We start from the raw sequence: 18,539 nt of genomic DNA on the forward strand, positions 1-18,539 counted from the left end.
AGCACACTAGTGACTACCAGCAAGAGCAGCAGAAAAACGACTGAGTTATGTTAAGCTCAATTTACCCAATTGTGGGCAAATAAAACAGTTGTTGTTTAAGCCATTAAGGCTTGGGGTGATTTGTTATTCAGCCATAGAACATGAAACAGATGACCCCTAGAGTTTTGGCCTGAGTGCGCAGAAGGATGGAGCTACCATTTACCAGATGGGAAAGACTGCCAGTTAACAGGTTTGGGGGAAGAACCTGGGTGGAAAGATTAAAATCTTACTACTTGTACATGGAAAAGAACACATGTTTTTCTTAATATATTAGAAGATATCCTCTACCTCTTAAGCATTACTGGATTTTCCAAGGCGAGGAAAGATCATTTTAGGAGTAACGCTTTGGATCTCCATCATAATAGCGACAGTAAAGGTTAAAGGAATTGTTCTGAATTTTTTTCTTTTAGGCTTCTGACACTCTGTTGACAAAGAAATCCCCATGGCAATTCAAGGCAAAGAAACTCCCACCCACAAAGTTTTTCTGCATTGCCACTGTGGTTTCGGGGCTTCAGTAACTGCATCATGTAAAGGAGAAACCACTGAACTCACTTTCTTTCCCAGCTTTCCACAACTGGTCATAATGAACCACCTTGGGCTTGGCTGATGGTCTTCTGGAAGCTGAGTGTGCCGCCTTGGAGGGAAGTCCTTGCCAGTTTTAGATTTAATCCTTCCTGTGGCCAAACACTTTAGAGACAGAAGCATAGGGGGGAAAAAAAAAGATTGCCTGGTCAATTTGGTCAGCCTGTGAGTTTCTGATCATAGACATCTGGCTAATACCTTGCGGACTTGAACGCAAATTAAGTGCTGGGGAGGGGTGGTGTGTTCCTTAAGAATTCTTAAGGCCCCATAACAAATATTAATGTGATATTATTAACTTTATGTTTCCAACCTCCCATTCACTCCCCCTATAGCCCACTACATTTACCTACTCACACCTCCTTCCCCTGGTTAATCAGCTTCTGAGAAAAGGTTTAGAATACAACTAAACGAAAACAAATTAATCATACACATTAATCATATACACAGGGATTCATTGCTGCTGGGCTCAGCCTTGTTTTGGGCCAGGGTTCCTGGGAGGCGGAGTGGCTTCCACCTCTGTTCCCTCTGAAGGTCACCAGCCACTGCAACCTTAAGGTGAACAGGAAGACTGGGCTTTGCAGCCAGAGGGGACTCCCAGTGTTGAGCGTTTATAGGATTTATGTCAGAACAATGCTGATGTGCCTTAAACATTTAGTTTTAAGAAAAATTTTGGAAGACATTAAGAAAAATTTACCATGAAATTATGTTATGAACAGCCAGACTTGAGAGATGCCCTTTTGGAAATGGGTGTTGTGTGAGGCTCCCACGGCATGCACGTCGTGAAAATGTGTTCGTGACACAGGACACTGTTCTGGCCTCTTCCAATTTCTTAAAGTCATGAAACGCCTTTAGCTAAAGCTTCTTCCAACTACTGTTAACACCATTGCAGGTCATTTCCTTGAAGGCATCCACCAGTCCTTGATGAACTGTTGCTCTTCAGCTTCTGTTTACTTCACCATATCCTTAAAAGTGTTTGTCTGTCTCCAGCAGTCTGGTGCCTGTTAACACTGACTTAGTTGCAAACTCTTCACAAACTTTTGTGGCATACCCAGCCTTATCACTCAGAGAATGTTCCTCCGATGTTATGGATGAAAATGGCTGAGCAGGAGCAGATGTCAGGAGGAGAGCCCCAGCGAGGGGCATAAACAGACTGGTGAGTCCACCCTCAGTGGAGGGCCTAAAAACCCTAGTGGCCAAGAATACATGTGGAGTGGAATGTGTTTCGGTGTGAAGTCCTCCAGAAGCAACCCTGAGATAAGGAGTTGACTCCAAGTAGTTCATCTGGGAGATGATTTCAGTAAACACAGGTAGGAGAGTCAAGAAGGAACCAGAAAAGGGGAGAAAGCCAACACAAGGTGTACTAAGTCAACTACCAGAGGCAGGAATTGAAGCTTAATTCCTGTGGGAACTCTCTCAAAAACTGCAAAACACATATTCGGTATTATCACACCCAAGGAGCAAAGGAGCTAGCCAATTTATACACCAACTTCTAGGGAGTGTTGATTCCCTGGCATTTGTGGCCTGCAGCACCCAGAGACAGAACAGCTTTCCATCGTTCTGGTAAAAGCCTGTCGAAGTTGTGTGGGGGATACTGAAACAGTGAGGTCCAAGAGCAATGACCATGGCCTGCTCTAGGATGCCTTCCAGGCTGGCTTTCATTGGCTGAGACCTTACCACAGTGCTTGTTGTATGCACCTGTAGCCTGAAAATATGGATATCAGCTATTCTGCTCAGCACTGTCATAGATTTCCCCAAATGTTTAAGGAACAAATATATGTACTGGGCACCATTAGGCTGAGCCAGCATCGTATGGGAAAGCAGTAAATGAGGGATTGTGTAAACCTGTAGGTCTGGTCATCTTTTTGTGATATTATTAAATGAAAACTGCAGGCTATAGAACCCCATTTTGGGAGTTCAATATAGCGCCATTTTTTTGTGTTAAAAACACATAGAAAATTCATGCATAAAAAGAGTCTGTAGGGTGTTTATTAAGGGTTGCCTCTAGGGAAGTAGGATTATGAGCTAAATTTTTATTTAAAATTTAAATTTTTAAAATTTTCCTTATCTATTTTCTAATTTTTTTCCTAATAAGCACAGACTACCTTTGTAATAAAAATGGCCAAGTCAAAAAATAAAAGATCCCACAATTATTAATACAATCTCAAGATTCAAGAATGATGCTCTTTTCTAAATCTTCTCTTCTTCATTCCCTCCCTTCCTTCTTCCCTCCTTCCATCCAGTGTCAAAACAGAGTGACCTCACTTGCCTGCAGGTCACTGGTATGCAATATTACCAATCTCAAATGTGGGAGAAAACTGGAAATGATGCAAAAAAGGCTTTTGAGTAGCCCCGAGAGATGTCCTCATATCCGTAAACCAAAATTCATTCACTTTGCTCACAGACAGGCCCCTCAGACTAGCATCTAGGACTTATTTATACATACTTTGTAAAAAAATTCTAACAGATATTGATATCCAAATTCAATTTCACATTAGTTTTCTGTCTTTCCAGCTTCTATTTTAGGTTCAGGGGGTACATGTGCAGGTTTGTTACATCGGTAGAGTATTGTGGGGGTTTGGTTTACAGATAATTTTATCACCCAGTTAATCAGCATAGGACCCGATAGGTGGTTTTTCAATTCTTACCCTCCTCTCACCCTCCACTCTCAAGTAGGCCTTGGTATCGATTGTCCCCTTCTTTGTGACCATGTGAACTCAGTGTTTAGCTCCCACTTATAAGTGAGAACATGGATTATTTGATTTTCTGCTTAGAATAATGGCCTCCAGCTCCATTCATGTTGCCACAGAGGATATGATTTCATTTTTTTTTGTTTTGTTTTTGTTTTTTGAGATGGAGTTTTACTCTTGTCACCTAGGCTGGAGTTCAATGGAGTGATCTCGGCTCACCGCAACCTCTGCCTCCCAGGTTCAAGTGATTCTCTTGCCTCAGCCTCCCAATTAGCTGGAATTACAGGCACCCACCACCACGCCCAGCTTAATTTGTGTATTTTTTAGTAGAGATGGGGTTTCACCATGTTGGCCAGACTTGTCTCAAACTCCTGACCTCAGGTGATCCATCCACCTTGGACTCCCAAAGTGCTGGGATTACAGGTGTGAGCCAATGTGCCCAGCTGATTTCATTCTTTTTTATGGCTGCACAGTATTCCATGGTGTATATGTACCACATTTTCTTTATCTAGTTCACTGCTGATGGGCAACTAGGTTGATTCCACGTCTTTGCTATTGTGAATAGTGCTAAAGTGAACATATGCATGCATGTGTCTTTACAGTAGAATGCCTTGTATTTCTTTAGGTATATACCTAGTAATGGGATTGTTGGGTTGAACAGTAGTTCCATTTTAAGTTCTTTGAGAAATCTCCAGGCTGCTTTCCACAGTGGCTGACATAATTTACATTGCCACCAGCAGAGTACAAGTGTTTTCCTTTCTCCACATCAAGTTCACATTTAGAAGTGGTAATTAGAAGGTAAGAAAGGGCCTGCCATAAGCAGACATACTGAAGGCAGAGAAAACAGTGACAGAGCTAACAAGACAGCCCCATCAGCACAGGCGCTCCAGGTGCCTTAAGCAAAATCACATGCTCCTGTCGCCTCACCAAGCCCTGAAGATGCCCGTTTCTAAATCCAGAGCTAGGTCACAGTGACCACCTTGAGGAATCCAGACCAGGCTTAATTCTACTCAAGAGAACCAGATATCCAACACTCAGACCTTACAAAGAAATCAAATATAGGCACACAGTTAAAAGCATCCATGTTAAAAGTGGGCACCTTAAAATACAGCTTCAGATTCTTGGTGATATAAGCCAGATTAGCGAATGAGGTTATTTTCTCATCTTTTTCTACTTTTTCTACTTTAGTGTGAAATGAAGTTGATTTTACATCTCTCAGTATTCTCTGGTTTCAGTAGCTGATCTTTAATATCTGATCTGATAAGGAAGGAATTTATATTACCTGTTACATTTTTGCCTCCATGATTCTGAATATCACTATGTTCCCCCTCTTGGCTTCACAATATTCCTTAAAAAAAAAAATGTAGAAAATTGGAGAGTAAAGTCTTGACAAACTGTTCTTGGAGAGGCTGTGCTCTTTTATACTGGCCAGTTTTTGAACTCTTAATAAAAGGGGTCCTTAACAAGCTCAAATGTTTAAATATAAAAGGAAAAAGGGCAAAAGGAGATGAAAGAAGTGGCATTCCTGGTGAAACTGGTCAGACGATTTTCAGACTCCAAAGTGTCCTGATAGTTTTATGTGATCCAATCCAGTTCCTGAAAAATCTCTGCCAACAGGGAACAGGTCTTCAAAAGCTTTTGAAGCCAAAGGCTCCCCACCAGCCAGCCCATCTCTCACTAAGTTCTCAGCCTCATTAAGAATGAGAAACAGATACCACGGCACCAACCTGTCTATGAGAGTACAGCAAGACAAATGTAATTGCCTGTAACAGGAATACAAATCAGCAACTCTCAAATTATTCATATTTACACCCGCTTCATTTTGGTTGTCTTTCCTTTATAATTTGGCCATACATTGATGTCAAGTGTATAATTTTATCTGGGGTTTATCAGTTACCGCCCAGAGTCATGATTACATGGTACAGGGAACTTCCTCCCCCTGAGCAAGTCTATCTTTAGTATCTTCTTGATAACCACTTCTTACATAAAAAAAAAAAAGAAAAAATCAAAAGGAAAATCTTGGTTTTCTTATGTGGCTCCAGAATCCCTGAATATAACATTTAGAAGTAATTTATCAACTGAAACTATCGAGCTTTTAGCTGCCACTACAATTTTTCAAAGCAAAGTGTTCTTATTCTTTCTCTTTGTTATTTTTATCATATTGCAAGAGAAATTTTAGGGACTTCCATATTGACCATTCAATCATGTACTAAGTTCAACATTCATCTTGCCAGTGTCTTCTTTAACTGCATAAGACTGGCCTTGGAACAATCAGAACAACAGCAAGGTGGATAATGGTATGATTTCTGGGAGAACATTTTATAAACAAAATAAATAACAGCTCTCTAATCAAGGATTCAAAAGATAATTTATTAGTCTGAGAAGAGGAGTCACATACTATACCCAGTAATACACTTCTTTTATTTTTGTGCCTTTATCTTAAAAATATATTTAAACAAAAACAAAGATAATATTGAATTTTCCCATAAACTTTGCTTTCTTATTTACAGTGTTATATTGTAAATAACATTCCATTATACACAAATTAAGGACTGTGCATTACTGTATGTTCTCTTTACATATTCTTTCATAATATAGTCCATACAGCTCGAAGCTATGCAATATTTAAGCTTAGAAAAGCTTGATGAAATAAGTACAAACTGTATCAATCAGACTATTATTTAAAAAGGTTCTGACATTAATTCTCTGCTAGATTGTTTCACTGAAACCATTCTTTGTTAAAGAAAAATGCCCCATATAAGGGATGAGAACAACAGTTTAAGTTACCACAGGATCCACTTAAACTGGTTAACAAATAAAAACACTTTATTACTTATTACTGTCATTAAATGGAGCACTACCACTGTCAAGTCATTTAAACAAGTAGATTTACTCTTCAGTTCTGACATATTACATCAGCGACAGTTGGTACCTCTTTACGAAATAAAAAATGTTTCCTGCAACTTTAGGTTTTACTTGTAAACAGTTAAAGCACACATTTTGTAAAGATGATTTAACCATTCCTGGTCACACAATGAGGAGTTTCTATTTCATCCATGGAGAAGCAAACACACATACTGCACACATACACATATGTGCGCACATAGGCGCACACACTCACACACAGTCCCGCTCACCCGCCAAAGGCCCGCGTGTCACTAAGCGCTAACTACAGCAGCACTTGTGTCTCGAGCAGTGCACGAGGTTGCAATAGGAATTATAAAACAAGAAAGATAAAACAACCAACTTCAGTTAAAAACCCCAAAAAGCTCAGGCTCTGAAATGCCTCTCAGACGCTTCACACTCAGCCTGAAGGGTCAGTTCACTGGGCTCTCCAGGCGGCACACCCCACCTTCGATTGCCACGGACTGTCCTGCCACCGCACCAGGAGGGAGTCTTGAAATGTGAGTCTGCAGAGAGAGACCAGGAGAGCATCAGAGGGGTCAGCGGTGTCCCTTGCCACACCCCCACCCGTGTCCAAAAAAGGTGGAGGAAACACCAGAGCATTAGGTCTTCACTTTGCTTCTGAGCATCCACAGACTGTACCACTGGTAAACTTTAGTTACTGAAAGATCGTTTGTTCAAATCGCTCAGGAAATATTTACTGAGCATCTGCTACATGCCAAGCACAGCACTAGCAACTTGAGATACAGAGGGGACCAAGTTAGCCAAGACCCCTGACCGCACAGAATGTATAGTTTAATTATATTCACAAGAGTAGCAGTTTTAATGCCAGCTCTATTGAATATAGTCGTTATGTGAAAACTAGTAATTTGTATGTTTTGTCTTCTAAACAGAGTAACTAAGGATACTTAATTCATGTTTATATCCCAAATTTATTCCTTAAAGAATTTCAGTAGCTTACAAAAACTCAGATAATTCAATAGCCTAAAGTAGGAGAAGAAATGAGAAGAAAAATAAGAGCTTAAAAAATAAGGTAAAGATGGAAGTGGGGCCAACGAAGAAATCTAAGCTGAGGAGTTTGGTACCATGCCAGAGGCAAGCCTGCTGCCCTGTCTCTCAGTTTCCTAGCAGCTAAGATCAGGTAGGTGGTTCATGTAGCATAAAGATCACAGCAAACCCATTGCTTGGATGAGAACAATTGTTCCTGGCACTGAGACCAAGGAGCCATTTCTCCTATACTCTTTGAAAAGAGGGCACTGTGTTTAGTGACTGAGTGAAGACATCAGCTATACAACAGGGAGTTTTGTAGGGCTGAGTGTTACAACATCACTCAGAGGAGGCTGGGGCTGGAGGCTCTGGTAGAAGACAATAAGCACTTCACTCTGTTTCATGAGGGGTCAGGATGAGGTCAGCCAAGAATTCCTCTTTTTGGTGATCTGGCTTAATCCAAGGATAGATAAATGTCTGGAATTTCTAAGAAGAAAGAGGGGCTGCATAAACTTCAGGCAATCCTCTCTACTTGTTTCTCTAAACGAGCTTTTCCTAAGTACTGAAACATGGTGAGTCTCATCAGAAGACAAGAAACCTTGGTCTGAAAAAGTGTGAGCCAAGATGTGTTTGAAGCTTCCTGTGGAGATCTCAATGGGGCATCAAATCATACAAACAGTGGGAGCTGTTTAAGAAAATGTTTTATATGAGCTTATCTCCAGAGTTCTTTTTGAAAGAAGTGAGCTTAGGCCGGGCATGGTGGCTCACGCCTGTAATCCCAGCACTTTGGGAGGCTGAGGCAGGTGGATCACGAGGTCAGGAGATCGAGACCATCCTGGCTAACATGGTGAAACCCTGACTCTACTAAAAATACAAAAAAATTAGCCGAGAGTGGTGGCGGCCGCCTGTAGTCCCAGCTACTCAGGAGGCTGAGGCAGAAGAACGGCATGAACCTGGGAGGTGGAGCTTGCAGTGAACCGAGATCACGCCACTGCACTCAAGCCTGGGCGACAGAGCGAGACTCTGTCTCAAAAAAAAAAAAGAAAGAAGTAGCTTAAATTTCTCTTTAGCCTAAAAACAGACCACTTTCTACAACAAACCTGGATATCGGCATAAAAAATGCAATAAACTGTTTTACCTTGAGCAAGTGTCTAAGGACTGTGTAGACTCTAGAGTATCCTACAAGCAGAAGAACTTAACAATGTACTTTTACAATATTTAAATAGCAATGCACTTTTATTGAAATTTGGAACTAATGGGAAATAACACATTAAAATGATACATGAAAAAGCAGCAGACATCCATTTTGGGTCATCTCCCTCCACTCCTTGCTACATGCCCTGCTCATACATCTCTCTGTGATACCATGTCTCTAATACCCTTCTCTGGCTTTTTCTCAAGGGAAGCCTTGACCAGGCACCCAACTCAACTTAGAAGCTCTTCCTCTAGCTCCTATAGCACCCATATGAGCATTTCTCATCCAGTCTTGGTTTTGAGTCTTTAGGTTTCTGTAATTGAAAGTCGGTTTTGGGCAGAAGCTTGTGTTACATACATCTCAGTTTCCCTGTACCTGACCATGTGTTTCACACAGAAGCATGCTACTCCGGAAATGCCGAGTGGGTAAATGACTGAAATAGACCATTCTAGGGCTATGTTTATGTAAACATGCAGAATCTTAAGGCACTCTGCTCCTGCCATTCAAGAGACAGCTGCATCTTCTCATGCAGCGCTAGCCACATCCCTGGTGAAGGTGAAGGCCCAAGTAAAAGGATTTGGCAGTACTGGGCGCTGGTCACCAGGGCTGCTTTTGACTCTGGTAAAGTAGTGTTCTCGCCATCAATGACCCTTCCCTTGACCTCAACTACATAGTCTACATGTTCCCATATGATTCCACCCACAGCAAATCCCACGGCACCATCAAGGCTGAGAATGGGAAGCTTGTCATCAATGGAAATCCCATCAGCATCTTCTAGGAGTGAGATCCCACCAAAATCAAATGGGGCCATGCTGGTGCTGAGTACATTATGGAGTCCACCAGTATCTTCACGACCATGGAGAAGGCTGGAGCTCACTTGCAGCAGGGAGCCAAAAGGGTCATCATCTCTGCTCTCTCTGCTGAGGCCCCCATGTTCATATAGGCATGAACCATGAGAAGTATGACAACAGCCTCAAGATCGTCAGCAATGCCTCCTGTACCACCAACTGCTTAGCACCCCTGGCCAAAGCCATCTATGACAACTTTGGTATCATGGAAGGATTCATGACCACAGTCCACGCTATCACTGCCACCCAGAAGACTGTGGATGGCCCCTCCGGGAAACTGTGGCATGATGGCTGTGTGGCTCTCCAGAACATCATCCCTGCATCTACTGGCACTGCCAAGGCTGTGGGCAAGGTCATCCCCGAGCTGAACAGGAAGCTCACTGGCATGGCCTTCCATGTCCCCATTGCTAATGTGTCAGTTGTGGACCTGACCCACCGTCTGGAGAAACCTGCCAAATATGATGATATCAAGAAGGTGGTGAAGCAGGCGTCAGAGGGATGCCCCTCAAGGGCATCCTGGACTACGCTGAGCACCAGATTGTCTCCTCCAACTTTAACAGTGACACCCACTCTTCCATCTTCCATGCTGGGGCTGGCAATGCCCTCAACAACCACCTTGTCAAGCTCATTTCCTGGTGTGACAATGAATTTGGCTACAGCAATATGGTGGTGGACCTCATGACCCACATGGTCTCCAAGGAGTAAGACCCCTGGACCACCAGCCCCAGCGACAGCATGAAAGGAAGAGAGAGGCCCTCAGCTGCTGGGACCACACTCAGTCCCCTACCACACTGAGAATCTCCCCTCCTCACAATGTCCATGCAGACACCCTGAAGAGGGAGGGGCCTAGGGAGCCCCACCCTGTTGTATACCATGAATAAAGTCCCCTGCGCTCAGCCAAAAAAAAAAAAAAAAAAAGGGAAAAAAAGAGTTTTAAGTGTTTTAACTGATATGACCAATCTGTTTGGCTGAAAAGTCAATCACACTAGTTTGCCATTGTAAAGATTAGATTTTTTTGGACGGGCGTGGTGGCTCACACCTGTAATCCTAGTACTTTGGGAGGCTGAGGCAGGCGGATCCCCTGAGGTCAGGAGTTCAAGACCAGCCTGGCCAACAGGGCAAAACCCCATCTCTACTAAAAAAAAAAAAAAAAATTAGCTGGGTGTGGTGGCGCATGCCTGTAATCCCAGCTACTCAGGAGGCTGAGGCAGGAGAATCGCTTGAACCCAGGAGGCAGAGGTTGCAGTGAGCCAAGATCGTGCCACTGCACTCCAGCACTCCCTCTCAAAAAAAAAAAAAGGCCGGGTGCGGTAGCTCATGCCTGTAATCCCAGCACTTTGGGAGGCAAAGGCGGGCGGATCACGAGGTCAGGAGTTTGAGACCATCTTGGCTAACACAGTGAAACCCCGTCTCTACTAAAAATACAAAAAAATTAGCCAGACGTGGTGGCAGGCACCTGTAGTCCCAGCTACTCAGGAGGCTGAGGCTGGAGAATGGTGTGAACTCTGGAGGTGGAGCTTACAGTAAGCCAAGATCGCGCCACTGCATTCCAGCCTGGGCGACAGAGCGAGACTCCATCTCAAAAAAAAAAAAAACTTAGTTTTTTTTTAAAAGTAGAGACTAACTAAAATTTTCCACCTTCCAATTGATGGCACTGTTAGAATAGAGATGGAGCTTTAGATTCTCAGATGCAAACAGCTCCACACCAATGGGATCCACTGGCCATGTAGTTATAAATTTGCTGCTTTCTTGCTAATTCCCTGAGAAGCACAGACAGATTATTGAGGTTAACACCCCTTGAAAAACTATCAACTTATAAATTAAACTGACTGATCAAAGCCAATATTAGGGCTATATCTTTTTATAAAACCAAATACAATGGATTAACAAATTTAGCTCAAAGATTTTAAAATAAGAACATTAAGAGAAAAGTAATATAGAAAGTATATAATTGCCTGATAACCTAACACAATTTAAGTAGTAGCTGAAATTTCCTAACATTCATACTCAATGTTAAGATCTTCTAAGACCTTAGAAACTGCTCTTGTATGGTTTCTAGGAAAACTGCACACGACTTAATTTTAAAAGTCCTCTTCCAGAGACAGATCATTGGAGGCATGAGCAACTTAAACAGCAGTCAAATGGGGGCCCTTGAGTCTTGTCCATTTGTTGTATAGTGCTGCATTAATAACATTCTGACAAATCCAGCACAAGGAGGAACATGAAAAACACTATGGTAAACTTGTTTGCATGGGCATTTTCCTTCCTGGAAAGCAGGACTCTAGCCTCCTGAGACAAGTGTGTTCAGCTCAATTTTATGTTACCATGTGCTTCTGAAGAAACAGATACCCTTTTTTTCCACCACTCTCCCTTCTCCTGTTAATTCTTATTTTTCAAATTGCTGAGTGATAGAAAACATCTAATTTTTCATGCACTAACAATGTCACATGAACTTTAATATAATCTGGAATACTGTGTATAGTTTATAGAATAAAAATCCATTTAACAAGTTAAGCTTCTCTTCTGTATTTATCACTACTTGGGCAATGTAAATATGGTATATGGTACTGTGAGATTGTACTGTGAACTGGGTATTACCTTACATCCTTGCATTGTGAATTCTTGCCTGACATGATAAATAGTCATCCTCAGCTTTCTTTTTTTTTTTTTTTCTTTTTTCTTGAGACGAAGTCTCGCTCTGTCGCCCAGGCTGGAGTGCAGTGGCGCGATCTCGGCTCACTGCAACCTCCGCCCACCAAGTTCAAGAGATTCCCCTGCCTCAGTCTCCTGGGTAGCGGGGACTACAGGTGCATGCCACCACACCTGGCTAATTTTTTTTTTTTTTTTTTAGTAGAGATGGGGTTTCACCATGTTAGCCAGGATGGTCTCGATCTCCTGACCTCATGATCCGCCTGCCTCGGCCTCCCAAAGTGCTGATTACAGGCATGAGCCACTGCACCCAGCCGCCCTCAGCTTTCTTTTAGTGCCACAAACATGATACACCTTAAATGACTAAGTCCAGAGAGAAAGGCAAGAGAAGGGCTGGGGAAGTGTGTCTGGTTGGTTTTTATTGCCTTGTTTCTATTGTGGGCTTTTACATTTTTTTCCTCTCTTAATGAGCTGACTCGGGAGACACTGCCACCCACCCCCTATCCTTTTCCCAGAAGTTCCCTACCCATCGTTTTTTAAGAGCTGTCTTTCAAAAAGACACAACTTGTGAATAAGTATATTCTAAGCATTCTTTGCGTGCAGCATTAAACCTTGGAATGTAGTTAACTGCTCTAAAAATAGTTTGGTCTTCAGACTTCATCCTGAAAGCAGATGTACTCAACTAGCTGACAGTTTCACATGAACCTTCTTAATATAGTCTAGAATAAGGTGTATATTTTATAGAATAAAAATCCATTAACTATAGGTGAAAAGATCTGGGTGCCCACTTACTAAGCCTGTGTGATATTGGGCAATGGAAAATGAAGACTGGGTTAGATGGTCTCTAGAGCATCCTTTCAGAGTTTGGACAATCTCTGATGCTGACTTCATTTAGCTTGTGTATACATTGTTAATGAATCAAAAAAAAAAGTATTTACTTCTATTTTCTCATTGTCTTAAATTAAAAGTATTAAATAGGCCAGAGCAATTTGAAGACACAATTCCCGAGTTCAGCCAACCAATCAGAAATATCAACAGAATGAGAAAGGAATGCCATATGTTATTTATCTTACTGTGTGTCGCTCATACCTCATTCTCCACATTGAAAACAAGAATGCCAGATGAAACACAAAGATGACATTCGGGTAAATTTCATTGTTCGCACTGAAACAGGGATATATACAGGGCAAAAAGTTCTATTGTTCTCACATACAAATATCATGTCTAAGGAGCCTTAAAATAAGATTAAAATGCTTTCTGATGAGAACACCATGTTCTTCCAGCCTCAAGGCCACTTTGGTTCTTACTATCACCAGGCTCACTGACACCACACTTCAGTCAGAGGCAACATCAGACAAGAGTTCCCTCCTATTTTTAGGTTAAAAGCCCAGTAAAGATACTCACATAAACACGGCAAGCCCCACAGTACCTATTATTTCACCACTCACGTGGAGAATTATCATGAATATTCCCTCTTGCTACAGGTGATAAAAGTGCTCCATTATTTAACAAATATTTATTCTGCAAGTTATTATGGGGGAACAGAAGAATGAAACACGTGGATCTTGCTCTAAGTGCAATTATGTCTTTGCAGGACGCAGAAACTAGTTCTTTGTGAAATCTTAACAATAAGTCCCTATATTTGCATAATGCTTTAGTTTCCATAGCACTTTTGCATCAATGAGATCCCTCGAAATACCATGTCAGACAGAAAGATGTATACTATACCTATTTTTTTCAGATGAAAAAAAAAAACAAAAAACAAATGAGACAGAATGGTAATGTGGTTTGCTTATGGTCAGAGAGGAAGTGGAAAAATTGAGATGTGAATGAAAGCCTCTGAACTCCAAATTTAGGGCTATCTTGACTCCCCCTGAAGACTTACCATGAAGGAGGATTCTAAATCTGGCTCTGTTAAGAGACATGCCTTTAACTGCAGGAGGCTTTAGACAAAGCAGGTTTTCAGGGTGAAACACAGCTTGCTCAGGAAAGCTACTGGAACAAATCTTACCAACAAATTTCAAGATGATTCTGGGACTCAGAGAAATCAGTTTGAGCCTCAACTCTGCTGTTGATAGATTGGATAGTTTCTGGATCAGGAAATCACTGGCTTTCTGGGTTTCAATGTCTTTGTCGGTAAAAGTGAAAAACTTCAACTCAATTATATTCAGAGTTCTTTCTGATTTTGACATTCTACGGAGTTTTACTACTGAGGGTTTCCCTTCAGGTCTGTAAGGGGAGGCTCTGGGTCACCATTTCCTTGGTCAAGACAGCCCAGTTTCTTCTTCATAGGGAACCTGGTCTCAACATCCTGATGATTTGTACTAGGTGAAACCCAAAATGTCATTTATGGTCTTCTGGTTGGTAAGCTGCCAGATAACATGAATCTTACTATAGTTTGAAAAGAGCATCTTCTGTTTGAAAACAGCATCTTCTATTTGAAAAGAAATGAAAGGCTAACACTTAAACTATCATTAAGAATGAGGCTACTCTCCATTTGTGTAATGGACAATTTCCTGAGAATCTCAGTTAATCCGTCAGCGAGGAATTTTGGAGGGGAAAAATACAAATCACCACCAACTTATTTGAAGAAAGTTCTCTTTGTCAAAATCTTGTGCTTCCTGACTTACTGATCCGACCCATGCCCCCAAAGAACTGTGAAGGCACAGAGACCCAGAAAGCATCATTTCTCAAGCTGACTTCTGCTGGGTCCTGGGAGGTGCTCTCTTTTTAAAAAAAAGTGGGGGGCCAGTGCGGGAGCATGGGCAAAAGCTGCAACTGTATTGCTCCACCTTGTTCTACCCTTCTTAGAGCTAGACAGGCACATGAGCACAGAAAGGTTCAGACATCCTGCATTCAAAAGGCCTGTGTGACTCTGTAAAAGTTCGTTCATCCCAAATGTCAAGGAATGCCTTCCTTTAATACTAGCTGTACCTGGAACTACTACAAATAATATGCTGAAACTTTCCTTTTATTTTACTCCAAAACATAACCTCACTTTCCTGTGCTGATTCTTCCTCATCTCCCCAACGACTAAATGTTGGAGTGTCCAAAGACTCAACAGTTAGACCACTTTTCTTCCAATCATTTTAAAGAAAAATGTCTATGAAGTGTTTTGGATATAAAGTGAAGCATCTGGTTGCACTGGAAATTGAGGTAAAAATAATAACTCCATAGATCTACCTCCTCCTCCAGTCGCCACTCCATTTCTTTACTTCCATTTACAGCAAAGTTCTTTGAAAGAGTTCTCTACACCTATTACCTCAAATTCTTTCCTTCCATTTTCTCTTTAAGCCCTCTATAATCAGCTTTTTGCTTTCACCTCTCCACCAAAACCCCCCTTTATCAAAATAAGAAATGACTTCCAATGCCAAATCCAATAGCCTGTCCTCAGATCTAATTTCACAAGGCCCAGCAGCAGCATCTGATAAAGTTGATCACCTGCTTCTCCTTGAAACACCCTTTTCCCTTGTTTTTTAGGACACCACTCTCACCTGGTTCTCCTCTGACTTCTATGATTATAATTTTTCAGTCTCCCTGGCTGCTTCCCCAACTTATAAGTACAAAAGTTCCCCAGGAATCTTTTCTCCTGTCTGTGTTCACGTCCTTGGTGATCTCATCCAAATGTTTTTTTAAAAAATGTTTATATGCTGAGATTCCCTAATATGTATCTCCATCTTAGTCCTTTCTCCTAAACTCCAGACACACATACCCAGCTACCTTTTGGGCCTCCCCATTTGATGCCTAACAGGCATCTTGAAATTAACATGTCCAGAACTGAGTTTCTGCTACTTCCCCTCATCTTTTCCCCCCACTTCACCTTCTTCCTCACCCTAGTAAATGGCAATTCCATTCTTCTGTTTAGGCCAAAATCTTAAGAGTCATCATTGCCTTTTCTATTTCCCTCATGTCTCTATCCAACCCATCAGCAAATCCCATTGGCTCTATCTTAAAATACATGCAGAAGCCAACTACTTCTCACCACCTGTGTGGATAATGTTCTAGTCCAAGTCATTATTATCACTCACCTCTATGGCAACAACCTTCCACCCGGCCTCCCTGTCAGCAGCTGGAGTCACCTCTTAAGAAGTAAGTCAGTTCATATCACTCCACTGCTCATTACTCCCCAATGGCTCCCATTTCAGGGGAAAAGCCCAAATACTGACCATGGATAAAAAACTATGTAATCTATCTGGCCTTCCATTGCCTACTCTCACCCACTAAGACTGGCCTTCTCACTGTCCCTCCAACACACCAGGCACACTCCTACTTGAGAGTGTTTGCACCTGTTATTCCCTATGCCTGGAATGTTCTTGCCTTGCTCCCATAAATCCTCCAAGACTTTACTCGAATGACACCTTTGAAGTGAAACCTACCTAACATTGGAATCCCTGTACCTCCTAACCCCTTCCCTAGCTTCAAATCTCTTTTTAGCACTTATCACAAACATAGTATAGGCCTTACTTATCTTGTTCGTTATTTCCCCCACCAGTATGTAAGTCCTCAAGTACAGGGATTCTTGTCTGCTTTGTTCACTATGATGTCTCCAAAAAAGTACCTCAATATAGAAGGCACTCAATGGTATTTAATAAATAATTCATTCAAAAAATAAGATACTGTGTTTTATCAAACTTTTACTCCTAAGTAAACTGAGGTTTTTTTAATAGCTGAAATCTCAAGCCAAGTAATAAGGCTTCCTTCTTAGTCAGTCATTATTAGCTACTGTAATAACCCTAACTCTTAACTGTTCAAAATTTTACCATGATATTCACAAAAGCCATCAATGGAAGAAATCAAAGAATTATTGGGGTTCTAATCTGTTTTAGGAAGCACACTTAAAATAACATTAATTTTCTATTTCAAATGAAGAAAGATCTATTTCCAAGTACTCTGAGCATCTCCTACTAGTGAACTGTTAATATAACCCTCATCCTAAATTAAGTTTCATTTTATCCCTTCAACATTGCAGCAGACAGTGCAGTCCAAACCTGTACAGTACAGTGATGGCAGCTCAAAAGCATAAAAGCAAATTGTCAGTAACTACCACTTACTGCATCCAGAAGTATTTGAAAGAAATGTAAATAGAACAGCGCAACCATAGCCAAATGTCTCAATTAGTGAATACTAAAATGTTAAGTTTTCACAAATTTTCAGTATTGCTTTACTTACAGAACATAAAAGTCATACATTGTAACTATCACAAACAAATTCTAATCCTTAGGATTAAACAGAACAAGCACTCCAAGATGAAGACTTTTAAAAAAACCTAAACTATATTATTTGAATGAATCATACTGGAATGAAAATGTATTCTAGCAGATAGACTTGGCTTAGGATTCAAAATCTACAACACGGGTTAGTCTCAAATGTCTGTGAAGCAGGTCAGGTGTAGGACTGTGGAAGTGAAGTGCCCAGGCTTCACCAAACAGGGCGGCTACCACCTGGCTCTAACCAATCACTGCCACATAGGAAGTGGGTCCCAGTGTTGTCAAATCATCTGCTCTTATAGGAGAAAACAAACCAGAACTTAAAAATCATATTTTAACATAAAATTTTAAATGTTTAAATCTGTGTAAAATTTTTCCATAATAATTTGTATTTTATATATATTTAATTTTTTTCAAAGCTGCTATGATGAATACAGCTTTTGATCTTAAATCTGGAGATTACTGGGAAGAAAGGACAGTGGGAACAAAATGTTGTATCTACGCACCATCCTAACTCAAAGTTCCACCCTAAAGCTCAATATGCAGTCACTCATTAAAGAGCTGTCCACCAAATGCCTACTATGTGTTGGGCCCTGTGTTGTCATTAGTACTTGCACATATAAGATATACCTAGTAGATTCCACATCTGTAACTCACCCATTTAATAAAATAATGTAATAAAAGTTGTTACAGCATAAAATCAATGGGGGATTCTCAGTATTTACAATCATAGAAACCAATATCTTTTCTCAAGTTAGTAAGTTAACCTGAAATAACAATGACATGACCAATATTATAGTTTTTGTCTCGAGACTGAAAAAACAAGAGAAAATTCCTTTCATCATTTGGCTACTGCTTCCCAACCAAAAAACAAAAACACCATAGGTAATCATTACTCATTTCCTATTCATAATAAAGTCAATCATTTTTAAGTACATTTGTCTCATTTACATGTCATGGTTATATGTCCTGTGAGCAAACAGCAGGCATGAGTCTGGCTGGGAAGATATATATTTATCTAAAATGTTGGGTACTAGAAGGTAACAAGGTGATATTCTAAGTTAAGTTCACATCTGTGGCTGATAACTATATACGTATGTGGAGATAGAGAAATTAATGTTTTCATTACTTTTCATGTTGCTAAAATAAAGAAGTTCATCCACTTCATTTCTACTAACATGGAGGGTCTACAAGTCAAGTAATAGATTAAAATAGACATTTATCTGTGCAAAGATCTTACCCTACACCATGATTAAAATGAGAATAATTTGAATACATATTATTTGCACCTCTGGGAAGACTTATACTCTTAACAACACAGTAAATTCCCTCTTTGTTTTTCTATTTATTGCTTTGGAGCAATGTTGAATGAATCATTTGGAAGAAATTAATGATGTAAGACTAATTAGGCAAAAATAAAATTACCAACGACTCTTAGAAA

At 40.8% G+C, this 18,539-nt stretch overlaps 1 protein-coding gene and 1 pseudogene across 8 annotated transcripts in view; one reads left to right on the forward strand and one right to left on the reverse strand.

Annotated features, from left to right (window-relative positions):
* Positions 1-367: 367 nt before the first annotated feature.
* The window catches only part of TASP1 (taspase 1), a 282,614-nt gene continuing 264,442 nt past the window's right edge, over positions 368-18,539 (reverse strand). For 4 of the 8 annotated variants that reach the window (XM_054542027.2, XM_054542026.2, XM_063720674.1 and 1 more), the window contains one exon: positions 368-726. In XM_054542027.2, the coding sequence (XP_054398002.2) occupies positions 490-726 (237 nt within the window). In that variant the 3' untranslated portion in view covers positions 368-489. Of the gene's footprint in view, positions 727-4,630; positions 4,657-5,657; positions 6,719-18,539 lie in introns of those variants that run through there. The other 4 variants (XM_054542025.2, XM_063720673.1, XR_008517075.2 and 1 more) reach the window with 4 other exon arrangements.
* Positions 8,809-9,947, forward strand: LOC100439560 (glyceraldehyde-3-phosphate dehydrogenase-like; annotated as a pseudogene).

The sequence above is a fragment of the Pongo abelii genome, chromosome 21 (assembly GCF_028885655.2).
Source record: "Pongo abelii isolate AG06213 chromosome 21, NHGRI_mPonAbe1-v2.0_pri, whole genome shotgun sequence".
Lineage (NCBI taxonomy): Eukaryota > Metazoa > Chordata > Mammalia > Primates > Hominidae > Pongo > Pongo abelii.